Source organism: Leucoraja erinacea, chromosome 12, assembly GCF_028641065.1.
Source record: "Leucoraja erinacea ecotype New England chromosome 12, Leri_hhj_1, whole genome shotgun sequence".
NCBI classification, from domain to species: Eukaryota; Metazoa; Chordata; class Chondrichthyes; order Rajiformes; family Rajidae; genus Leucoraja; species Leucoraja erinaceus.
This window is the reverse complement of record NC_073388.1, coordinates 18678556-18705082: the sequence shown is the minus strand read 5'-3', so window position 1 is coordinate 18705082 and position 26527 is coordinate 18678556. Positions and strand designations below refer to the sequence as shown.

The window sequence follows — 26527 nt, the reverse complement described above, 5'->3', positions numbered from 1 at the left end:
GTTATTAAACAGCCGCTGATGCGTCTCTCCAGCCCTCAACCTAACCTGCTGCCGCCGCTCGCACGGTCCCCGCCCACCTGCCTCCGCCAATGACAGGGCGCAGCCCGGTCCCGCCCCTACGGGCGTTAACGCCGGTTAGTTCAAACTCCATTGGCCACCGCCGCCGCCAATCAAATACAGGTCCCGCCCAGCCAACAGGCATCGCGCTCATAGGCTGCTCCCCACGTCCATCAATCGTCCCCACTCACAGTCCCGCCCCCTGTATTTGAGGCAGCGCCACCCGGTTGGCCCCGACCTCCGTCTGTCATGGATCCGATCACGCGCCCCCTCCGCAAGTTTGGTTGTCGCTACAGTGGCGACTTTGAACCAAATTAAATACTTGAACGTAAATTACAAGAATACCAGACTCCGGCCGCGCTGTCAGGCACGGGCGACCTGTATTGAGAAATCAATATGTCACGCGTCTCCGCTCCTTACCTATGATCTCGGCGACTGCGCTGAAAGGCCAGGTGTGACTGGTCGAGTTGGTGTGTAAGTACGTCGGGCTCATCTAAAGAGCAAAATAAAACATCGTCAGCATCCCTTGGCAGCTCTGCAATGGAGCTCTGTTTGATTTCCCAGGCTTGTTTCGGTGTTTTAAAGCTTACCGCACTGAGGCGAATCCCATGCTCGCTTAACCTCGCCATGTTTGATCAAGAATCCTTCGTATCCCAGGTGAGGGCGCAGTATTGTCAACGGCGGCGCGGCGCCGTACAACATGGCGGCGCCCAGGGGCCTGATAACACGTCTTTGATTGGCCAGCGTTACCATACAACATGGCGGCGCCCAGGGGCCTGATAACACGCCTTTGATTGGCCAGCGTCACGGTACAACATGGCGGCGCCCAGGGACCGGATAACTCGCCTTTTGATTGGCCAGAACTGCCGGTCAACATGGCGGCACGCATGCGCCGCATGTCGCCTTCGATTGGCCATAGTTGCCGTCAAAGATCCTTGGTTGCCGTACAATATGGCGACCTCCATGGGACGGTCTTTTCTCACTTAAAGGACTAAATCCCCAGGATAGAAACAAAATGCTGGAGTGATTCAGCGGGACTGGCAGCCCCTATGGAGAGAGGAAATGGCATGGCGAGTCTCTTCTCCAGAGATGCTACCTGTCCCGCGTTACTTCAGCATGTTGTGTCGATCCTTCCTACACTAAATCTCCAGCGTCTGCTGAGACCGACGTGTCCCAGACAGCCGTGGAAGGAAGGGAGGGGACTACTGGGACTGACAAGATTTTTAAAATCTTCACAGGCCACAACTAAGGTGGTGGATGAATGGAGAACGATAAATCTGATCTATTTCTCGCTAGAAAGACAGCGTGACAGCAAGATAATGCACTCCACGTTAGTCTAACGCCACTGTCATACTGTATAGTTTTTTAAGGGAAGGAGGAGGTGGAGGGGGTCAGGGACAGGAATAGTTACTCGGAAAAGTGTGGATTATACAAAGATAGGCAGTCTGGCGTTAGTGGGTGCAGGGGAGCGAGGGATATGCTGATCAAAGCAAAGTGCGGGAGGAACTCAGCGACTCAGGCAACATTGCGGAGAAGACATTGGGGAAATGGATAGAGGGCATTTCTAGTCGAACCTTCTTGGTGAAGTAGGGAGACAGATAGAATAGATAAGGGTGGGGGCAAAGCCTGGCAAGTGATGGTTGGATACAGATTAAGGAGTTTGAATGGCAGTGTAGGAAGGAACTGCAGGTGCTGGTTTCAACCGAAGATAGACACAAAATGCTGGGGTAACAGCGGGACAGGCAGCATCTCTGGAGAGAAGGAATGGGTCAAGTTTCGGGTCGAGACCCTTCTTCAGACCGATTGGCAGATGGGTGAAGTAAGGGACACAGGTTCGAGGTGAAAAGGAGACAACAGGGTGTCAAATAACGAGCAGGAGGAGTGAAATGTAAAGCTGCAGGGCGAGACGTGGATGAAATAAATCATGCAGACACAAGCAAAGATTCAGGATCTTTGGACACAAGGAACTGCAGATGTGTTCAAGAAGGAACTGCAGATGCTGGAAGATCGAAGGTACACAAAAATGCTGGAGAAACTCAGCGGGTGCAACAGCATCTATGGAACGAAGGAAAATGCTGGTTTAGAAGAAACAAGTATTGGAGTAACAGCGGGTCAGGCAGCATATCTGTAGAACATGCATTTGCAATGTTTTGGGTTATTCAGAGTGATTGCATGGGAGGAGGGAAGATGAGTGGGGGTGGGTCAAAGCCTTAGAAAATTGTAAATTGATTCCGGTGAGGAATATTTTGATTGGCAAACGAGAATAAAAAGACAGATGATGGCAAGGTGGTATGGAAAAAATTGGGGGATTTGTGTATTCAAAGGTGAAAACTGCAGCAGCAGTAGGAGGAGGAGGAGGAGGAGGGCCGGTGGAAGGCGTGATGGTGGGGGAAATGGGTGGGGTTTGAAGATATCACTTAATGTTGGAAAATTCAATATTCTCTTTGGTTCGTAAGCCAACCGAGGAGAATATGAGGTTGTTCGTTCTTCCAGTTGGTGTGTGGCATCACTCTGGCAATGCAGGAGGCCAAGTACATAAATGCAGTATAGGGAGGTTGCACCAAAGATCTTATAGCAGAGCTTCGCTATAAGGTCTTTGGGTTGCACGGCAGTCGGGTCACGACCCGTGACCCGTACTGTTGCTCCGCCACACCAACTGGAGTACACGCGGTGAACTGAAGGTAAGCACTTACCATTGTTTCCAGCGTAGCGGGCCCGTTAAAACCCGCCGAAATTATCGATTTTTGTGCTGTAAATTCTTATGGAAATTGGGATAAGCGTGAGAGACATTTATCATACATCAGAATTCCAAAAGTGAGGAGAAATGACAGTAGATGGAAGCGAGAGCTGAAGGGACAACAACAGCCAAAGATTTTGGTGAACATTGGCCGTGCAGATATCGAGATTTAAAATAGTGGGAATTATCGCGTTTGCTCACTGCATTTCATTATTTGTGTTTAATCTTGATTCCTTTGGCATCTAAAAAGTTTCAGAAGTGATAAATCGGGCTGTAAAATTTTAAAATTGCTCATGATTCTCAAGTGGGTTTTTACATACAAAAAGAAAACGCCTCTGAAGCAAAATTTATCATTAAAAAATCGCAAACCCTACGTGGGTTTTGAATTACATTTTACACAGATGCAAGCCAAGGAATGGCATAATTGTTAGTTGTTAATTGGACATAATTAACCTCAGCAAATTGACAATCTCCTATTGAAAGGGAGTGGGTCTGGGAATTTTTTAAATGATAAATTTAGCTTCAGAAGCGTTTTCTTTTTGCATGAACCCACTTCAGAACCATGAGCGATTTTTTTTTAATTTTACAGCCAGATTTATCACTTCTGAAAGTTTTTAGACACCAAATGAATAAAGAAAAAACATACATAATGCCTTGCTGTTGATGAAATGCCATGAGTAAACACGATAATTCCCAATACTTTTCAATTTGATATCTGCACGGCCAACCACTTTAGCTGTTGTCCCTTCAGCTCTCGCTTCTTTATCTTAATTTCTCCTCACTTTTGGAATTCTGAAGTAGGATAGATGTCTATCACCCTGACCCCGACTTCCACAATTTTTTACAGCGCAAAAAATCACCATTTTGGCCGTTTTTAACAGGTAGGAAAGTATGCGTATCGTGTATTAACAACATATACCAGAAGGTGCGATGTCCTCCAGATGGATTGTGCGGCTCCGTGCGTCAAGCCCTTTGACCCGGTGACCTTACCTGCAACCCCCCCTATAGGAATGCGGTTAAAATGGTTAGCATCTGGAAACCCTTGCAGGCCTTGGTGGACTGAGCTCAAATGTTTGATGAAATGGTCAGTATTATGAGGTGGTATGGTGATGCAAGGCATTTGAGAAGATCTGCATGGGAAACTGCTCCAGAAGGTTAGAGCATATGTTGCTGAGTTTCAGCATTTTTGCCTACCTTTGAACCAGGGGTGGTCCCTTTGCCCACCAAGTTCACTCTATCAAACAAACATTGGAAAAAAAATGTACATTAATCCCACTTTATTCGGCTCATGTGTTCATCTATTCTCATAGGTGGGTTCCTTGGATAGGCATAGTTACGGCAGGATGATACACTTGTTTCTGAGTTGGGTCCATTCTGTGAAAATGCCTTCATAACAATTGTTAATGAGTAAGGTGACTTCTGTTCTTGCAGAAATTCTAAGTATGATTTTGTACAATAAGGATTTAACAATTTATACATCTGGAATCATGGTTTATAAAAATAACTTTAATTTGTGATCGAAAATTAATTGATGCCACAGTGCAATAGAAATACATTATCACCAGGTGTGGCAATGTAATGTGGAAACATAAAACTTGTTGTCTTGTGAATGTTTGAACATTGACTTAATAATGGTTCATAGCAATGTTGCCTTTGAGCAATTGCAGAAACTGCAAATGCTGGAATCTTGCCCAAATCTCTGCAGGTCAAGCTGCATCTGTGGAGGAAATGGACACGTTTTGGTCAGAAGGATCCCGACTTGAAACATTGTCTGTCCATTCCCTCCACAGATGTCGCCCGAGTTCCTCTAGCCTTGGAGCTGTACCGGTTTCAGTGCAATTAATGCAGGCACTGCTATGTTGAACATGGCAGACGTTTGAAACAAATTGAATCTTTATGTTTTGGAACCAAGTTAGCCTCAGTACTAATTCAGGTGCAGGTGGTCTTAAGGTCTAGTTTCCTGTGGAAGCAATGTTTTCTGCTAAGTTTCCAAGTCGGGGATCGAGAAACCTTGCATCAAGATTGAGAGAAAAGATTACCAGTATACAGAATTATAAGGGGTGGGATTGAAGCTGGTAGGTGATCAGTGGAATCAGATTGGTGAGGGTGCCGGCTGAGTCATGGAACTAGGTGGGGGAGAGCATGGGCCTGGTGCCATGCACCTTGACTTGAGTTCCAGATTCCTAAATCTGCAGTGACTTTTGTCTTAAGGACTCCCCCAACACTATATTAGTTTGAATTGTGAACCAGCACATCTTGTGAGTACTTTATCAAGTCCCCGCTGTCATGCCTGTTTTTGCCACTTAAATGTACTCACCCCACCTAAATTTTAAATTCAAAACAAAACCTAATACATCACCAACACTGTCCAGCTGTACATACTTAAACCACAATATTATCACTTGTGACACTACTTCATTTAGAATTTATCTAAATTGGTATGTATTGTATATTCCCTTCAAACTAAGGACAATCATCTCATTAATTGCTCATTACCTCAGCACCATTTTCTTGCATTAAAGCAAATCTCCTGCCATCTCCCCATATTCCTCAATTGTATCTATCTGTACTTTAAAGGAACGCAATAACTGAACCCCCACAGCTTGGGGTGTCATTAAAATGACCACCAACAATGAATAAATTTCTCATCGAAGTTCTGAACAGCTTCCCTCCTATTTCCTGGTTTGAGTTTAATCAGGTAATCGAAACATCCTTTCTGCACACAGCCAGTCAAGCATTGCAAGTTTTTTGAAATAGAAACTGAAAATGCTCGAAACACTGGATCAGACAAAATGGATGGATATAGAAACGGTTAAATAAGTTAATAGTTCAACATTTTATGTTTTTATTTATGAATTCCAAATCCAACGTCTGCAGATTTATTTGCTGCAAGAAATTTACAAGTTTTAATTACGTCTATCACGTTATAGAAAATACAGTCCTGTGTACTCAATCTTTCTCACTCAGCAAACCCATGAGTGCCTGAAACTTAGCTACAGTCCCTTTACAACAAGTACAAACAAAAACATTGAACATTCCACATGTGGTTTAATCCAAGTCCTTTACAATTGCCAGTTTACAGACCATTCCCCTTCCTACATGTTGCTGTTGTGTTTGACTTTCATTGTCATAACTAGGTCCTTTTGATTATAAACATTACACAATTTGTCTTCTTAGAAATATCTATAGATAACTCAAATTGCGATGTCATGCAGAAAAATTGGTCTAGTTTACTGTTGCACCTGTACAAACCACCCACTAGAAATTAGGAGGCATTTCCAGCACACTGGATTAGGAAGAGAAGGATTTATTTTAACATAATTTACATGTAGCCTCCTGTAAACCTTGGTCTCCATACCCAAGGATAGGCATGCATTAGATGGAGTACAGTAAATGTTTATCAGATTGTTTGTGAGATGAGAGTGTAGATTTACAATTTCGCCCCATGCTCTTAAGTTTGGAAGAATGATTTTATTGAAAATATAAAATCCTTCTGGATTTGACAGCTGGGATGCAGAGATGATTTGCTTCTCACTTGGGCATTAGATGGAGTACAGTAAATGTTTATCAGATTGTTTGTGAGATGAGAGTGGAGATTTACAATTTCGCCCCATGCTCTTGAGTTTGGAAGAATGATTTTATTGAAAATATAAAATCCTTCCGGGTTTGACAGCTGGGATGCAGAGATGATTTGCTTCTCACTTGGGGAGAAAGTAATCCTGGGGGCACAATCTAAATATTGCAGGTCTAAAAGAAAATTCATCTAAACATCAGTTTGTCTTTGGCATTCTCAATACATTCAACACTTTTTTAGATATTATTAGATATTAACTGAATCAGCGAATATGGAGTCAGTGCAGGGAATGCTGCAATGATTAAAAGATCAGCCAAGGGTTCATTACGTTGAGCATTCACAAGGGACCAAGTGGCCTAACTGCTTTTATTTTGTATGTTCTTTGTGTTTATGTAATATATGTGAAAGTAGCATCATTTCAAACTTGGTACCTTGCAAACAGTAGGTAATACACACAGTAGATATCAAATTTGACAGAAAATTAAACCGTTGTTCTCAATCTTTGTTCTCAAAATTTTAATCACCGGCTCTATCCCTTAGAGCCATTCTGCCTTACGCAGTTTATTTAAAATAAATATATTCCCTGGACAACAAAAAATGTCATTCAAATCTTATAAAATTCACACATGGTTAAATGTGTTGAATAGACTAAGCTGGTCAATATTGTAGATGAAAAAAGAAATGATGGAAACACCCGTCAGAATATATCCATAGAAAGAGTTTATTTAAAATGTCAAGTTATTTATCTTTGCACAGATGCTGCCGACTGCTAAGTGCTTCAATGTGGGTTTAAAAAAAAAAAAGTTAAACCTTTGAAGCTTTGATTTTAAGCCATGCAACTTTTGAATAACAAACCTGGTTCTGGCATTTAAAGTTATTACATGCTATTCCCTTTCCCTCCTATACCAGTTGGAGCCTATCATTTGTAGAATCTACAGAACAGATTTCAATCCTACTTTCTCCGGTGTTTCTTATTGGAATCAATGTGCTGGGTCACTGCTTGGAGTTGCACCATGCCTGCATTTATATGGGCTGGATCTGAAGGGCCAGTTTTGTAAGCCCTCTACACCATGTAGTTGGGTAGCAATGACTTCACTACATCACCTACAGCGAACCCCATCCTGAATGCCCTTGATTACTTTGACGGAACCAATGGTCGGAGTCTAATTTCATCTTCTGACGAAGTGGTAAAACATTTTAATAGCATAAATGCATGGAACATTTAATATTTATATAAATTTTAAAGTTCAATGAACAATGTTATATTAAAATGATTAATTAAAAGAAACATTTAATTATCTACTGTTCAACAGGCCTGAAATTCACATTTCAATCAAAATGATCCCCAAATCCTTTGCCAGTCTGACGGTATAGAAAGTGAGTTATAATATCGCCAGAAAATCCTAGCAAGACTATGCTCGGCCAGTAGATTTCACGTGGTGTCCAAAAATAAAGCATTTTATTAAATAGATCTTAGACCTCCATGTTTGATATCATATGTGGAAGTCACTTGCATAAGTATAAATAACCTAATTACAAGTTTTGAATATGACTGCTGCAAGCACGATTTGCCATATAAACTGATCATTATCTCAGGGGAAAGTACAAATGGTACAGTGGAACTTGGGTTCATTTTGGTCAGAAACATTTTTATTATTTCACACTTGTGAATAAATACCTATTAACTAACATGAGACAACAGGTAAATCCATGATCAGAAATGGCATTTAATATTGCTTAGAAATTGTAATTAATTAATAAAGTTAAATTACAGCCTTGAACTTATTTACCAGACAATATATACAATGCCTACATTTATGGAATTTTTATTTCAAGCATGACTGTTCCGTTTCTTCTCGTTCCCTATTTCTATTATTTCCAAGGTGGGTTGAATGATTCCCAACGGAATCTTTGAACAGGACAAAATTCCTGCACTGTTTTATTACTGACAATTGATTATTTTTCATACTGACTTTGAAAACCGAAATGTGTGAAAAGCACAAGACCCTCATGCAGAATAACAAAATATTTTGACTCACAAGACTTACTTTAAAAGACTATATTTTAAAACAGGTGTATACAATTATTCTAAGAAAGGGAAAATTACCATTGTCACCACGAGCAGTATCAACATTAAAATACATGCCAAAACTCGGAATTAGTATCTGTCATTATCTTTGCATAACGGAACTGACCAATAACCGAAAAGACAATGATCCTGGCAACTTGAAGCATTATTTCATCATTCTTTAAGAATTCCAATTCATTTGTTTCCAGACTCTGCACAAGCTTACAACCTCCATTTTGGGGCGGGGTTGGGAGATTAATCATTCATTTCTATCAAAACGCCACATAAGTGTTTAAAACTGACTGACAGATGACATCATCTGAAGTGACTACAGTAAAACATTTTTCACTTGCAAAAATCTTGAAGTCCCAAGTAATATAATGCCATTAATACACAATTCTTGAATGTCAAAGATATGGCTCCAGAACATTATGGCTAATAAGTACAAATACTAGGAATAGAGGATAACTTCAACATTTTTACGTAAATAATTTGTCACAATTCCTCAAGTTAATTACAACGGAATGTAGGGGAATCGGTATATTATCCCTTTGAATCAATTTTCCACTTACAAATAGGAAGGCACATAGCAAACTGAAATAAACAACTTGTTGAGTTTCGATCTCAAGGCAGAATATCACTGCACTTTCAAACAACATCCCAATGTTAGATGTACTTTAATCACATCGTAACTTAAAATCATAAACACAGTGAATTGGAATTGTCTTTGCCAATTTTGGTATTATTACCAAAGCTGATGTTATAATTAATCAAAACAAGATCTTTTTCTGCTTTCCTGGGTCTGCTTTTTGTCAAATCCTTATGCCTAATTGGCCGTATACATCAAAAGCCTTTCCATAAAAAGTTCTTATTTGGATTCATTTTCTCCAAAGAAAGTACGTAACAATTTTTTTCTATCTATGTTTTATTCATTTATAAAATAACCTATTCAAATTTATTTTAACTGTGTGGCTTTTTATTTATTGTCTCAGATTTATTCCCTCGTCTCTGAAACAATGACTTTACCCACAGGTTTTTTTTAAATAACTGGTACCTTGCACACAGGTCCATTTTACAATTGAGACTAGAAAATTAACTTTGCCTGGTATTTCAACATCAAGTCACCCTAGCTGGAATCATTTAACTACACAAACAGAAACTCTAGGTATGGTCTCCAATCTAACAAGGGAACAGTTCATTCAACTATAGTAGTCCAAATAGAACTTGCACTGGAAACAGTTAACTGAGAGAGACTAAATCTGGAACTTTCCTGTTGTAAATACTCAGTATCACATCAGGCCAAATATTTTTTTTAAACCATACCCTTACTTTTTTTCTTTATGCATATAAGTGCATCACTGCCTATATTAAGTGAGTATTTTCTAGAATTAAAAATCCAAGTATTGTAACATATTGAATATCTTTCTTGGGGGAAAAGTGGGGCAGGGGAGGAGGTCATTTTCCATTGTGTAGTGTATTGAGTAAGTAGCCACCTCATTGTACTGACACACCTTCCATTGGTCATAACACTGAAAGTACTGGTCACTGGTCAGATCGATTCTGCCCATACTCAATGATAATTGGCTTGCCCATTAGATTATAGCCATTCACCATGTTGAGCGCTTCCATTGCCAATTCGACACCTAAAATGCAATGAGACAACTGAAAATTAAGATGAAATAATTCAGGACTTTTGATAATTATACATTCAACTCCTGGCAGAAATAAAAATAAAAAGCTCACCACATTAATGTATAAACTACACTAATGTTTTAAATTTCGTTGTACATGGTTCATGTTACAATGACAATAAAGAAACTATTCTATTCTAAACCTAAATACTTAAGTGTCAGAAGGCCACTAGACCATTGACAGGATCACAGCCAAGTCTGATCCACTTCTTTATGTTTAAATATACTAAATTTCCAGTCAGAGCCAACAAATAATCAGAGCAAAAATGTAGTTGATTTTTTCAGGATAGTTCTTAAGTATTCAATCATTTACAAATATCTCCGACTATTAAAATGCCTTGGTATCCTCTCGTGTTAGAAACTTAGCACAAAAAATGCCTTTGGTAATAACAGCATTTCACAAGTTTTAATGACAAAGTTCATTTGTAAGTGGAAGGAAGCCGTAGCAATACTTGTACAGATGAACCTTCTCATGGATTCATTTTGTCATTTTGTCGAACACCTACCAGTCACCTGTTTTATAGCCCTTATGAAAAACTACTAGCCAATTAGCTTTCATTCCCCAGAGATAGTTACGAACAGAACTTTTTTTAATTCCTTATTGTAGACAAATAAAAGAAAATAAAGATATTTTTCTCTGAAGTTTGATGAACAAAACATCACTGTGATAAACTTTTTAAAAACTTCTCCCTTCGGCGCTACACATACTTGGGAAGGTGATGAACGCCTGTCCCTTCATTCGACCTGTCAGTAACCGGAAAAGGAGCTGAGGGCCATCCTTTTGTTGGAATGAAACAAATAAGGAAAACAGATCTTCCAATGTGGCTTTTGAATTCAGATTTTTCAAGTACAAAACCTGAAGAGAAAAGAGAAAGCAAAGGAATGAAACACAGTGAAGTAAAACGTCAATTGCACATTGGTACATTATCATGGCTAATGGGTTACAACCATAAGCAATCCGAGTGAACTCACCAATGTTGCCACAAAAAAATATTTTTCTGCTTAATCAAATTGATCATTCATATCAAATCAGGTGATGGTTCCACCAGTCGTGGGAGCAACAAAACCAAACTTGACCCAAAATGTCACCTATCATTATTCTTCAGAGATACTAACCTGCCTTACTCCAGCACTTTGTGTCAGTTTTGTAAACCAGCATCTGCAGTTCCTTGTTTCTACAAAAGCATGTTCATGATCCTGATGGAATTACGTTTGTGATTTAATTAATAGGACTTAAGATACAACAATCTGTCTATTTTCTCACACCCTGAATGGACATCCTTTATTAACTCAAACCACGCATTTCTATTTCTTAAACCATTCAGTCAGATGTCTTTTCTATGATATGTGCAATTTGTTTTGGTTTCCCAAATCAATAGGGCTTAAGTCTGAGGCCACCGTTCTGAATGCATAATATACTGCAGTCAATTTGCCCCTTGCATGTCATATTTAATCCAAGTGAGTGAAGCACAAGTAAACAAGCATACAAAGGACATGAAATAACGACTGATCACCTTCTTAGCAACATAGTCAGAAAGATGATACGGGTGTATACAAGACAGTACACTAGACAAGATTAATCCTGGGCACTTAGCAATCACGCAGGAGAAAGTTTAATACCCAAGTCAGTAACAAACAACACGTCAAATTGTTTTTTTATTTTTAGGGATATGTTGCTTAAAAGGCTTGACAGTGTGGATGCCGAGTTGATATCCGGGAATATAGAATGTGGAACAATTTAAAAGAGTAGCCATTCAGGACCAAGAAAATTATTTTCTTCGGCCAGTGGGAAGCGAATCTCTGGAATTCCCTGCGGAAGAGGGCTGTGGAGCATCAGTTAGTATGTTATCGGAGACTTTCACAAAGTCTGGTGTTATTTAACAAAGATATATATTTTCTTTTCATAGTAGCTTTTAAAAATATGGCCTTTCACAGCCCACACTATCAGACCCATAGGTAATTAGCAAAAGCAACATTTATGATGGGACTGATTAAATATTTTCAACAAGGTAGGCGAGCCTGGGAACAGGAGAGATTTAAATGTCAAAGTAACACAGGTGTAGGGATTAATTCTGCAGTGGATTACAACAAGCAGGAAAAAATGGTGTGATATGGGTCAGACCAAAGTTAAAGATTCAAAATACAAAGTGCTAGAGGAACTCAGTGGATCAGGCAGCATTGGAGGGAGAATGGACGACAACATTTCAGGTAGGAACCTTTCTTCAGACTCAAGACCCTTGAGTGAGAAAGATGACAATAAATGTAGTTTAATTTTTTTAATCTAACCAAATGGCATTTGATGTGGAAATGGTTAAAACTTGCATTTTAAGCACATGGTATATGGAATTCCTATACCAAGAAACAACATTAATTCCATTAGTGTTTCAGTTCTTTATGTAACTGAACTGTGAGATGGCTCTAGTTGAATCTCATTAAAACTACGGCATCAGCGGTCCTCCCTTGGGAGTTCACTTCATCAAATACCACACCACATGGACATTTTTCACTCAAGCAAAATCATCAAGAATACTGTTCCAACTAATGACAAATATCCTACCCTGCTTGGTTGTCCCGGGTTATAGTTTGAAAATCTGGGAATCATTCTGATTTCCTCCTCAGAAAGTTTGTTCCTTCGAATCTCTTCTATGGAAACAGCTTCCACATGCTGTGTGATTTTTTGAGGACACTGGGTTCCAGTGCTGGGGAGGGTTCTGATAGGCACATTGACAGAAAGTCTTTTGGTATTCTGATGTTCATATTGGTCGACAACACTGAGCTCATGTTGTGGTGGAATAAGCAGGCTAGTCATTTCTCCAAAACCAACTCCTTCACTTGTGGCTGTGGAAGGAATTTCTGTGGACGACCCTGGCCTGTTTTTTGGATTTTCTTCCATTCCAACTGTATCATTTTTGAATTTTAATAACATCATTTCCAATTGGTTGATTGGATCATTCTGATCTTTTACATATTTTTCATCTGAAGTGGAAACAACACAAATCTATTAACAAAAGGCATCTCACGAGGAAAAACTTAATAAAACAAGCATGTCCAAGTGATCAGTTCCATCTCCCTGTACCCCATCCTATTCTCTTTGGCCCAAGTATGGGATGGGATGATGGACACAGGACTTGCCTCAAGCAAGCTAACATCTGAGAAGCCCAGTACTTATATGAGGTGATGGCATTAGCCAAAGGATTGCCTTCAAATATAACAAGAACTTAAATTAAACTAAATAAATTCTAATTACTTGGTGCTATGTTTTGGCACAAACTTTCAACCAAAACTGAAATTCTATCAAACCATGGAAAGATAGTTTTTACATCTTTATTCCGCAACACATTAGTTAAACTTCTTGTAAATTTATAATTATATGTTGTATCCAATTGAAGTTAACAGTGAAAATGCACAATGCTAATAAAGATATAATAATAATATAATTTGTAACTGCACATTAAAACATTCAGTTTAATAAAAATAAAATCATATAATAGAGGCAAATATCTGTGACTAATTTTTCTCAGTTTTAACATGAAGGTGAACAAATTTGACAAGGACTAAATGAAGTTAAAATTAAATTTGAAAAAAATAATTGGTCAAAAAAAAGTGATGTTTAGAGCAGTCCAATATGGATGTCAGCGTTCTGAAAAGCTTTAGGAAATGGAATAATGTTGGATACAAGATGGACCAGCCATGCAAAAGAAGTGGTCTTCACTTAACTATTAAGTGACCTAACTGTCCTTCTGCAGTTGTACAGAGTCCCAGTGAGACCACACCTGGAGTATTGTGTGCAGTTTTGGTGCCCTAATTTGAGGAAGGACATTCTTGCTATTGAGGGAGTGCAGTGTAGGTTAATTCCTGGGATGGCGGGACTGTCATATGCTGAGAGACTGGAGCAGCTGGGCTTGTACACTCTGGAGTTTAGAAGGATGAGAGGGTATCTCATTGAAACATAAGATTGTTAAGGGTTTGGACACGCTAGAAGCAGGAAACATGTTCCTGATGTTGGGGGAGTCCAGAACCAGGGGCCACAGTTTAAGAATAAGGAGTAAGTCATTTAGAACAAAGACGAGGAAATACTTTTTCTCACAGAGAGTGGTGAGTCTGTGGAATTCTCTGCCTCAGAGGGCAGTGGAGGCGGGTTCTCTGGATGCTTTCAAGAGAGAGCTGGATAGGGCTCTTAAAGATAGCGGAGTCAGGGGATATGGGGAAAAGGCAGGAACGGGGTACTGATTGGGGATGATCAGCCATAATCACATTGAAGGGCCGAATGGCCTACACCTGCACCTATTGTCTATTAACTTTTTTCTTGCAGACAAAGAAGCGGCCTTTACTTATCCATTAATTTTTCCTGGGGTCGTTAGACTCCACAATCAATGATAATTTTGCATCAACATAGACAGGGAATCTAGAGGGTAGTATTCTTTTAGGTGGCAAACCAATTTAGTAGCGAGGGAAGAAAATGACAAAAAATAGCATAATCTGCCCCATTTACGAGCAGCCAACTTGACAGTTTCTTGAAAACCATGTTGCAAGTTATTTTTGTTCATTTAATTTGGCCCTCTATGCCACACATCATTCCCTAATCAGGAGAATGGGCAATGCTATTCAGTGTTTTCAAAGCTCTCTACCCAACCCATTCTAGAATCAGTGGCTGCGAGGCTCAATTGTTACTGATTCACTTCAATTTGCTTTCCCACTCACAGCAGAATTGCCTCATCTCTGCTCACATCTCTACACTTGTTTGCCAAACTGAGCTAGGTAGCTTGCTATACTTGGACATTAAAAACAAGCAAGCAAGCAGTTTCGGAGCCATGCTGTGCTACACTATGTGTTACAGGATGCAGGTTAATGCCCCATATTCCCCACGTTAGGCTTCTAATCTCAATGCTGTTTGGAATTAGAAACCAGAGAAGGGAAAATAAAAGTACATGTCATCTGCGCCCCTTTTGTGCATATCCATTGATCAGTTACGTAGTGACTTGGTCAGAACTTTGGGAGTAGTTCTCTAAGCCATACATGTAGTTGGGGAAGGTGCGGGATGTTGAGGAGACTTCAGGAACTAAAATTGGGAGAACGAGACTTACAAACAAAACCCATAATTAACTGTCACCCCTCAGACGATGACTGGCGCAATGTCATACAGTACCATTTTCTGTGTCCACTACTCTGGGAATTTGCCATTTATTTGTCACAAATATTCTGGAAGGGTACAGAACAATATGTATTACAAATTTGAATCATAGAAACATACAATCACAGAACAGGTCTGTAAGTATTTCAATAGAACAAGAACAAGAAACATTTCTGACCACAAAACTGGCTACAGTCAAAGAACAACATTAAATGACACACAGCTTTCTGACCTCTGAACTGAAGCAGGGGGCTTGAGTTCTTTCTGTAATTAAAGATGAATACATCAGGTCTTTAAGGTTCTACTGCTCCTGTGCCCTGCTCTACAGAATAGTAAACCCTGAGTTAGCAAACAAGCTAGTTCATTCCTTTTTACCAAAAATGAAAATCAAAGGCATTTTATACCAACCTATTCTTACTTATCACCCTAAAAAGAAACTTGGAAACAGGTCGCTTCCTTTCTCTTGCCTAGGGAATGATTGTGTCAAATAAAGAGGGGGGAAAATGTACATTTATTTAAAGATCAAAATGTATACCTTGGTAGTAGAGTGCTTTCAGAAAAGTATGTCGGTCAGTTCCTTGGAACATGGCTTTTTCAATCTCCATCTCTCTCCTATTCAACTGTTTACTTCCAGCAAATCTCTGCGGCAATGACAGAAGTCGTTGGCGCTCCTCAATCTTTTCTTCAATGGCACGGAGCCTCTGCTGCACAGCTGCTGGATCTGCTCCAAGCCCTGAGAACTTTAAACGACAGAATGGGTTTCAATGAAAAGGTTTCTCTCATTATTAATAAACTGCCAGATTTGACTTTGATGCAAATAAGGGTTAAAGAAAATTGGGGACGTTACACTTGGGCATATTCCAAAAATCGCTGCATAAAGTAAAAGGCACATGCAAGTAAGCGCAATTCAATAAAAACATACCATAAAGGACAAGAATGAGAAAATAATTGATAAATGGTTTAAAAGCTGAGTGGACCACAATTCGACATCACTTCAATTGTGGGTGGTAGTGGTGACTTATGTTTTGGTTAAACCTGTAACTCTTAAGTACATAATCACAGACCTTTCCATGATTTGCAAACACTTGATCCACATGAATTTCTCAGATAAAACAGGACTTGTGTATAAGCAGACACATTGACATAGAAATCAGTTATTCTATAAAAAAGATTATATCTTTTCATGTAGCTAATAGTTCAAATGAGCTTGTTTGGATGCTAACACTGCAAATTATGATTTCACCCTGCCTGCGTTTTGCAAAACCCTTCATGCATTCCTCACCTTGACTAGAGATTCCCTTTCTTGCCAGAGTTGTATTTCCCTGTCAGTAAGTCCAAGGTCTCTCAGTGCAGCAATCTCCCCATCTCCATCCTGTAGAGTCTGGAATTGTGACAGACTCAACACACCTGCTGCCTGCTCCCCAAAAGGCTTGTATAAAGCACTTGGAGTAAAGCATTTCTTCTTAGCTATGCATCTATGACAAAGAGCAACTTGAGTTAAGAAATAAAAGCATTAGTAAGTCAGCAATGTGTAGGGGGATAGGATCAAAAGGTAACAATTTAAGGAAAAAACCTTCAACTGAAGTCCACTACTGTTTCTTGAGACAATGCAATGGGTCATCAGAGTATGTGAAGTTCATGAATGTTCACCTGCACTAGACCCGAGCTCTATCTTTTCCCAGAACTAAGTTCCCAGAAAGTTGTTTGACTAAAAACAATGCATTTCAATTGAAATGAAAATGCTGACAATGGTAGATGGTCTAATCATTAAATGTGACCAACTCCTTTACTGGCATTGGGCGTTTGAAACTCACACATCAAAGCTTTGCCTTGACGGTTTTAATTTCTTAGAATGTATCTGCGGCAATAGAAAGCAACAAAAGCTAAGTATATACATATGGCTGAGGAGAAAAGTAATCAAGGAAGATTTATTGAACTAACAACTTTTGAAAAACACCTGTATTTTATAGATCAATAATTCCATGATTGCAGGGTGCTATTCAGAATTACATGATCTTTTGGAGACTTTTTAGCAGTCACTTGGACAAATGAGGATTGATTAAAAAATGCCAATATAGATTTGTTAAAGTGAAATCATGTCCCATTAACAATACAGTTTTTATTAAGTAAGATAGAGGGTCGTTGACTTCGAAAATACACTTGCATCAAAAGGATAGGCATTCAGAACCGTTGTGTAGGAACTGCAGATAACACACAAAATCCTGGAGTACCTCAGCGGGTGAGGCAGCATCCATGGAGAAGGAATGGGCGACATTTCGGGTCGAGACCCTTCTTCAGACTGATGTCAGGGGAGGGGGCGGGACAAAGATAGAATGCAGGCGGAGACAGTAAGACTAGTGGGAGAATAGGGAAGGGGAAGGAGAGAGAAAATGCAAGGGCTATCTGAAGTTAGAGAAGTCAATGTTCATACTGCTGGGGTGTAAACTAGTCAAGCGAAATATGAGGTGCTGTTCCTCTAATTTGCACAGGGCCTCACTCTGGCAATGGAGGAGGCCCATGGCAGAAAGGTCAGATTGGGAATGGGAGGGGGAGTTCAAGTGCTGGGCCACCATTATCAGACTATCAAATAGGTTAAGATGGACAGAGTGGAGGTGTTCAGCGAAACGATCACCGAGCCTGCGCTTGGTCTCGCCGATGTAGAGAAGTTGACACCTGGAACAGCAGATGAGGTTGGAGGAGGTGGAAGTGAACCTCTGCCTCACCTGGAAAGACTGTTTAGGTCCTTGGATGGAGTCGAGGGGGGAGGCAATGAGACAGGTGTTGCATCTCCTATGGCTGCAGGGGAAAGGACCTGGGGAACTGTCCTGGCAGACCCATTGTTTCTGCGTGTTCATGCCCCAACAAATTAATTTCCACATTCCTCGACTCCATCCTATCCCCCCTGGTCCAATCCCTCTCAACCTATTTTGAAGACACCTCACACTCTCTTGATCTCCTCAATGACTTCAATTTTCAGGCATGATATTCACCTCCAGAAAAAAAGTAGGAAGTATTGGCTGGGGAACCCAGCGGGGGTTCAGGGAGCTCCTGCATTTTCAATAAATTGAAAGCGATTCCCAAGCTTTCTGCTGGTAGTTTACAGAACAGAAGCTTAGAATTTTTCTAACACATAACCAGTAAAATAACCTCCAAAAGATAAATATGTCATGAAATAAATGACTTCGTACAGCTAAAAAATCGTCACCTGAATGTTACCTGAAATGTCTCATTGCCTAGCGCTGTGTGCAAACAGCACAGAAAAAGTGGTTTTGGCTGCAGCCATCTTCTGCTTCAGTAAGGGAAGCTGGTCGTAGATTGGCCGCAACGCCCCTCGGAGACTGTCTCTGATTGGCCGCTGAGTGACCGGCGCATTATGTGATTGGACACAACGCCCTTGGCGACAGCGGCTGATTGGACGGGAGGAGACCGATTTGTTGATTGTACAGGAATTTTAAGGGAAGCTGGTCGGTGATTGGACGCAATTCCCTGAGAGACAGCGGTTGATTGGCTGCCAAATAATCAGGCACAAAAAATTGACAAATAGGAAAACCAAAAAAAATCGGAATTCTGATTTAAATCGGAAGAATATCATGCCTGCATTTTTCAGGACCCCACGTCCTCATCTTTACTATGGATGTCCAGTCACTCTACACCTCCATCCCCCACCAAGAAGTCCTCCATTTCATCCTCGACCGCAGAACCAGCCAATTTCCGTCCACCAATACTCTCCTCCGCCTAGCAGAGCCGGTCCTTACCCTCAACAACTTCTCCTTCGACTCCTCCCACTTCCTCCAGATCCAAGGCGTAGCTATGGACACTCGCTTGGGCCCTAGCTGTGCGTGCCTCTTTGTTGGGTATATTGAACAATCCCTGTTCCAGGCATACACTGGCCCTATACCCCCCTATCTACCTCCGCTACATTGACGACTACCTCCTACACACATGCAAAACACACTGACACCAACTTCACCACTAATTTCCATCCTGCACTCAAATTCACTTGGACCATCTCCCTACCGTTACCAGATCTCATCGTCTCCATCACAGGAAACTGACTATTGACCGGCATCTACTACAAACCTACTGACTCCCATAGCTATCTTGACTACACCTCTTCCCACCCTGCTTCCTGTAAACACTATCCCCCATTCCCATTCCTCTGTCTAAGCCACATCTGCGTCCAGGATGAGGTGTTCCATACCAGGGCATCAGTGATGTCCTCATTCTTTAGGGAGCGGGGGTCCTCTCTTCCATTATAGATGAGGCTCCCACTAGGGTCTCCTCAATATCCCGCAGCTCCACTCTTACTCCCCCTTCCCCCCATTCATAACAAGGACAGTCCCCATTGTCCTCACCTTCCACCCCATCAGCTGCTGTATACAGCATATAATCCTCCAACATTTTCGCCATCTCCAACGGGATCCCACTACTGGCACATCTTCCCATCTCCACCCCTTTCTGCTTTCTGCACTGACCGTTCTATCCGTAACTCCCTGGTCAACTCGTCCCTTCCCACCCAAACCACCCCTTCCCCAGGTACTTTCCCCTGCAATCGCAAGAGATGCAACACCTGTCCCTTTACCTCACCCCTCGACTCCATCCCAGGACCTAAACAGTCTTTCCAGGTGAGGCAGAAGTTCACTTGCACCTCCTCCAACCTCATCTACTCTATCCTCTGTTCCAGATGTCAACTTCTCACATCAGCGAGACCAAGCGCTGGCTCGGCAATCATTTCGCTGAACACCTCTGCTCAGTCCGTCTTAACCTATCTGATCTCCTGGTGGCCCAGCACTTGAACTCCCCCTCCCATTCCCAATCTGACCTTTCTGTCCTGGGCCTTCTCCATTGTCTGAGGCGCAGCGCATATTAGAGGAACAGCACCTCATATTTCGCTTGGGTAGTTTACACCCCAGCGGTATGAACATTGACTTCTCTAACCAGATAGCCCTTGCTTTTTTTCTCTCTCCTTCTCCTTCCCAGTTCTCCCATTATTCTTACTGTCTCCGCCTACATTTTATCTTTGTCCCACTCCCTCCCCTGTCATCAGTCTGACGAAGGGTCTAGACCCGAAACGTCACCCATTCCTACTCTCCATAGATGCTGTCTCACCCGCTGAGTTACTTTTGTGTCTACCTTCGATTTTACCAGCATCTGCAGTTCTTTCTTAAACAAGGAACTGCAGATGCTGGTTTGAACCGAAGTTAGACACAAAAAGCAGGAGTAACTCAGCAGGGCAGGCAGCTTCTCTGGAATGGGCAATGGGCAAACTTTGTCAGAATCTTTGTGTCTATTTACTTGGAACCCAGGTAAGCATAGTAGAAACTAACATTGTTCTGTTGGCAATACATGTGACAATTGAACAATCTTGACTCTTGAACCTGTTTCTCATGGTAGAAATGTCAAAGACTAGAAGGCAAAGTTTTACGGTCAGAGGGGGATGATTAAAGGAAATAAGCAGGGCATGTTCTTTGTTTACACACTAGATGCATGGAACCTCCTGCCAGGCGTCACGGTGGAAGCATATACGATAGTTGTGTTTAAGATAGGCACATAGATATGAACAGAATGGAGGGAATATGGATCACATGAAGGCAGAGGAGATTAGTTTAATTTGGCATCATGTTTGGCACAGAATAATAGAACAATGTGGGGCGAAGGGTGTGTTCCTGCACAACATTGTTTTATGTTCTATAAAGTGTCACTTAATAGGCTTCACTTTAAGACTGAAGTATATGCTATGGCAGCGTTTATTAAAAAAATCATTAACAAGAATGGAGGAAGTATGCAATGGAGTTCCCCAGGTTTTGGTACTGGGATGCTCCTATTCTCAATGTACAGTGAAGATTTGACATGGGTGCACTAGGCACAATTGCTAAATCTGCAAATGATATAAAACGAAGGCATAAAAAAGTAAGGGGATTGAGGAACTGATGACAGATAATGGGAGACACAATTCAATATAGAAAAATGCAAAATATTACGATTTCGGTAGGATGAATGAGATGAGGCAATATAAACTAGAGGGCACAATACCAGAATAAGTATAAGAACAAAGAGATTGGGATCCATATATTTATAACATTGAAAGAGGCTGTACTTGTAGAGAAAGTGTTTAAAATGTATTCTATTAGTCTGTAATGCTATAAGCAACAAGGTGGCTCAGCAGTTCGAGCTGCTACTTCATAACAAAAACATGATCTTGATGTCAATGTGGAGTTTGCATATTCTTTTTATGGCCACATTGGTTCCTCTTGATACTCCAATTTCCTCTCACATGGGAGCAGAAAACACATGGCGAGAGGACGAGAAAGTGCGAGAACCAAGGTACCAACGAGTGGACAAAGAATATGGGAACTGGGGCCACTGCAAGTGAACGGGAAGCGCAGTGAACATCACCCGATGATCCAAATGCTGAATGGCAGATAGCGGATAATTAGTGTTTTACATCACAGGATAAGCATTTTTTTTTAACGTACGTTGATTTGATTGGTGGCACCAGGTTCTTATAGAATGGGTTACCACTTTGGGTAATGTTTTTTTTTAAATAAAATTAGCATAATGCCTATCAATGGCAATCTCTATTTTAAACGTACTAAAAATACTATTTTCTTCAGAAGCTGATAAACATGAAATATGTCCAAATAGGCTATATAATTGAAATGGCAAAAATATTTCACAATGTACAAAATTATTAACATGTCATTTCATATTCATACAGAAACAGAAGATATTTTGTCAATCTTATACTTACTCTTCAAGTGATACAGTTGTGTCTAGCTGGTGCTTCAACAGGTTTTGTAGCTGCCTCTCTCCTTCTGTTTCCAGATCCTCTGGTTCAACGTCCTCATCATAGCAAATACGACTACTAACCCTAAATGGTATTGAACAAAATGGAAGTCTCAGGGGTGATTACAATAAGAGGAAAAGGTGTTTTTTATGGCTGGATTTGCTTGGAAAATTAGCATCACTTTTAAAGTTCATTGCTTTTTTTAAAATTTGGGGAACACAATGATCTGGATCTTTTGGGCACATGCTAACAGTTCCAAAGCAGACAGGTGGCCTACATCTCTATAAACAATGGCAAGTTTGAGATATTAGCACATATTGCGACCAAGTTTGAGATATTAGCACATATCGCGACCAAATATGTCCTCCATAGATGCTGCTGCACCCGCTGAGTTTCTCCAGCACTTTTGTCTACCTGCGACCAAATATATCTGTCTTCAACTTGGTGATGGGTTCCAGTAGGTGAATCGGTGAACACATTCTGCTACTCGGATCCATGGAATCAAACGATACAGCATGATGCAAAAAAATTCGGTCAAATAATCTCCTCCCAGAGTTTGCACATTCTCTGTGCGTGAGTTTCTTCCTGATGCTCCGGTTTCCTCCCACGTCCCAAAGACATATAGGTTAATTGGCCCCTGCAAATTACCCCTAGTGGGATAATACTGAGCCAGTTATTGATGTTGGCATGGACTCAGTGGGCCAAAGAGTTTTCATGCTGTATCTTTCAATCAATCAATTATAATTCCTTTTAATGTTTGTGAATACAGAAACATTATAAAAACTTGACGGATGGAAATATAAAGGGCATGATTTTGTTGTTTATAATAATGTTGGGTTGAGTTTTGTTTATTGTCACGTGTATAGTGTAGGTACATTGAAAGGTTTTTGTTGAGTGCTAACCAGTCAGCGGAAAGAGAATACATGATTACAATTGAGCCATCCACTGTGTACAGATACCATGGGAAGTAATCACACAGGCAAGTTGAAGTGAGCCAATTTACACAACTGGCAAAGTTGATGCCAAACCATGTTCAGTGTGGAGCAATGGTGAACCTGAGCAGTAACTAAACATGTCAAGCTCCACACAACAGGATTTGTAACATACTCTCAGCAGAAATCTTTCCTGTCTGTCTACGATTTCAATGATTTTTGTGGAATAGTGCAGAATGGATTAGAGATCAAAAGGAAAAAGCCCATAGATAAGCTTTGTCATTGCCACAAGCAATAATAAATCCATTTGGTCCCTGTGTGCAAGTGACTCTCAAATAGTCAAATTAAATTACATCTGTGAATCAGATTTATTTATTTAGAGTTGTCAAACAAAACTGAAAACAAACATTGAGGAATAAAATGTATTGATTATTAAGAGAGAAACAATTAGAAGTTCAGTCTGATGAATTTTCGTCAGAACAAAGAAACCAGAAACTGAACAGGTTTTAAGTTGTTGGGAAAGGGGAGGTATATTACTCGAGATGGATTTGAAGATCCATTTCAAAATAATTAATTGCAATGTGAGCTGAAGAAGATCGCTATGAGCAGATAGTATTGTACTTGGTCGGTGAGACCAAGTGGAGGCTGGGCGATCGTTTCGCTAAACACCTCCGCTCGGTCCGCAATAACCAACCTGACCTCCCCGGTGGCTCAACACTTCAACTCCCCCTCCCACTCCGTTTCCAACCTCTCTGTTCTGGGTCTCCTCCATGGCCAGAGCGAGCAACACCAGAAATTGGAGGAACAGCACTTCATATTCCGCTTGGAGAGTCTGCATCCTGTGGGCATGAACATTGAAGTCTCCCAATTTTGTTAGTCCTTGCTGTCTCTTCCCCTTCCTCAGCCCTTCTGCTGTCTCCTCCCATCCCCCAGCCTTCGGACTCCTCCTCCTTTTTCCTTTCTTCTCCCCGCCCCCGAAACCCCATCAGTCTGAAGCAAAGATCCTATAGCTCTGCTATAGGATCTTTGGTCTGAAGAAGGGTTTTGGCCCGAAACGTTGCCCATTTCCTTCGCTCCATAGATGCTGCTGCACCCGCTGAGTTTCTCCAGCTTTTTTGTGTACCTTCGATTTTCCAGCATCTGCAGTTCCTTCTTAAACAGTATTGTACTACCGTCTGTGGGTATTCAAAAGACCCCTTCCTGCAGTTTTAAACATATTTTAATTTCTAACATTTCCCAGCTCTGATAACATGCCATTAATCATTACTATTCTCTCTCCACAGATGCTTCCTTACTTAGATGTGCATTTCCAGCATGTTGTGTAATTCCCTGCATCTGTAGTTTTTTTTATTTTTAATATCAATTATTACATGAACCATTGGCTTTGCTAATGAGTTTCTGCAATATACCTATACATGTATTCATTTTCTTCTCCCTTCTCCAATGTTAATAATCATCAAACTGCATATTGATACAACCACTAATGCAATTACTGTTTCCAATCTCGAAAACCTTCCCCTTTCTCCATCGAATAAGTGCTCAGATTCCATTATCCTTCTGAAGCCAGATTAACATCGGGGAAATTGCACTCTCCAGCCATTTTCATTTGTTACCCCGAGCTGGACACCGTGCAAATACATTCAATTAGACCAGAAAAAGTAGATAAAAGATTCTGCATTCGCCAATTAAACACTTAACGTAGGGTTTCAGCGAACGACGCTGCTCCTCTCGCAATAATACAGTGGGGAAATCAGGGCAGGCGTTTTTGCTCAGGTCGCAGAAGAGAGACATAACGACACGACCTTCTGATTCGAATGCCATGAAGCTTATAAAAGGAGTCAGCAAACAAAAGCAAGGAAGATGAGGGAACGTAGACGGCGAAGCATGTGTGTGATATAGTCGTAAATATAGTCCCACGGTACATTCGAGATCCGTTTTGGGTTGTGGAAAAGCGTGAATTGTCATTGTGAACAGGAGCACATTATTACAAACAGCCAGTGTTGTATTTTATTGCCCCTCCTTGGCTCCCCACAAGTCTCTCCACGGGCGGCCATCTCTCTCCCTCTCCCTCTCCCTCTCCTCCGTGTCTCACTGAATACAACAACCTTCCTCAAGCCCAAGCAGAATTAATAACCAGCGCTGGTCGTGCTGACACCCTGCCCTATTACCGATTCCTCTGTGACAAATAAATCTGAATCAATACCGTCAAATGTTCGGTCGCTCTCACTTACCTACGCATCTTCTCCGCACTAACAGCAATAGCCAGCGATCTTGCGCATGCGTCCAACCGCTTGGCACCCTGGGAACTGTAGTTAATGCATAACACGTGACCCACGAGTGCGCATGCGCCGTAAGGCCGGACAAACACGATTGGAGATGTAGTCCATTTATCTTAGATGAAAATAAAAATTTGCTACTACTCCGTTGCACAACAATTGGAACAGTTAGTTGGGTGGGAAATGGAATATGTGCATTGCACGAAATTGGAAGAGGCTATTTATTTTTCAATTGGCAGGTTATTCAGGGCCTTGAACTGGTCAGGCAGAGGCGGCCGGTGGACTGGGTCCTGCTGCTGGAGGAGGTGAATGGCGGCGGCGCGACCGCGACCGGGGACGGAGGGCACTGGTTTGTCAGCGAGTGCGGCTGTTGGCGGTCGGTCGGAGGGAGGGAAATTGGGCAGAGGGACGAAATCTTGGCTATGTTGTCGCCGCCCGCAATCTTCAATCCCTACAACACTAATTGCTGGAATTACTCAAGCCGCCGAGCAGCCTGTGTGGAGAGACAGACAGACAGACAGGGCTACCAGTCTGCTTCGGTGTAGGAAGGAACTGCAGATGTTGATTTACACCGAAGATAGACACACAATGCTGGAGTAACTCAGCGGGGAAGGCAGCATCTCTAGAGAAGGGTTTCGACCCAAAACGTCTCCAGAGTTGCTGCCTGTCCCTCTGAGTTACCCCAACATTTTTGGGCGTATTAACATTTTGCATCTTTCGGACTGTGTAAGTAGTGTGTGAACAGTAGAACAAGAAAGGAAGCTATTGAGTTAACAATTTCTATACTGTTTATACAGCCAGTGCTTCGTTTGCTTTTTCTTTATCACAAACGACCTTTGACAAATCCCATGATTTCTTGCGTTTTTTCGAATACCGAACTTGCTTATAGAGGGTTTGAGTTTTTGAGCAAGTTGTACAGGGCCCTTGTGAGACCGCACCTTGAGTATTGTGTGCAATTTTGATCTCCAAATTTGAAGAAGGACATTATTGCTATCGAGGGAGTGCAGCGTTGGTTCACCAGTTTAATTCCCAGGATGGCGTGATTGACATATGATGAAAGAATGGGTCGACTGGGCTTGTATTCACTGGAAATTAGAAGGATTAGAGAGGATCTTATAGAAACATATAAAATTCTTAATGGATTTGACAGGTCATTGGGAGACCAAAACTGCACACAATACTCCCGGTGTGCTCTCACCAGGACATGTACAACTGCAGAAGGACCTCCTTGCTCCTATACTCAACTCCTCTTGTTATGAAGTCCAACATGCCAT

At 41.2% G+C, this 26527-nt stretch overlaps 3 protein-coding genes across 5 annotated transcripts in view; 1 reads left to right on the top strand and 2 right to left on the bottom strand.

Moving 5' to 3' along the window:
• Positions 1–778, bottom strand: part of zgc:152774 (uncharacterized protein LOC553526 homolog) — an 88303-nt gene extending 87525 nt beyond the window's left edge. Inside the window, exons 1-2 of the mRNA XM_055643699.1 lie at positions 648–778; positions 478–550 (exon numbers count right to left, since the gene is read on the bottom strand). Coding sequence (XP_055499674.1) covers positions 478–550; positions 648–686 — 112 coding nt within the window. The 5' untranslated portion in view covers positions 687–778. The remainder of the gene's footprint in view (positions 1–477; positions 551–647) is intronic.
• Positions 779–7805: 7027 nt separating this feature from the next.
• Positions 7806–25351, bottom strand: rbm41 (RNA binding motif protein 41). Its single transcript, XM_055643698.1, has 7 exons — positions 25209–25351; positions 22010–22129; positions 16541–16733; positions 15794–15998; positions 12685–13103; positions 10836–10983; positions 7806–10079 (listed from the first exon to the last, which is right to left on the bottom strand). The coding sequence occupies exons 1-7, from the start codon at positions 25214–25216 to the stop codon at positions 9979–9981; spliced, it is 1194 nt and encodes a 397-aa protein (XP_055499673.1). The 5' UTR covers positions 25217–25351; the 3' UTR covers positions 7806–9978.
• Positions 25352–26527, top strand: part of LOC129702118 (cytochrome c oxidase assembly protein COX11, mitochondrial) — a 16380-nt gene continuing 15204 nt past the window's right edge. Inside the window, exon 1 of one of the 3 annotated variants that reach the window (XM_055643696.1) lies at positions 25352–25602. The gene's annotated coding sequence lies outside the window, so the exon portion shown is untranslated. Of the gene's footprint in view, positions 25603–25628; positions 25980–26527 lie in introns of those variants that run through there. The other 2 variants (XM_055643695.1, XM_055643697.1) reach the window with 2 other exon arrangements.

Coding starts and splice junctions, on each gene's coding strand:
- rbm41 (XM_055643698.1), bottom strand. Junction 16,734..22,009: donor ACAACTGTATCACTTGAAGA/GTAAGTATAAGA, acceptor TCTTTGTCATAG/ATGCATAGCTAAGAAGAAAT. Junction 15,999..16,540: donor AAAGGGAATCTCTAGTCAAG/GTGAGGAATGCA, acceptor TGTCGTTTAAAG/TTCTCAGGGCTTGGAGCAGA.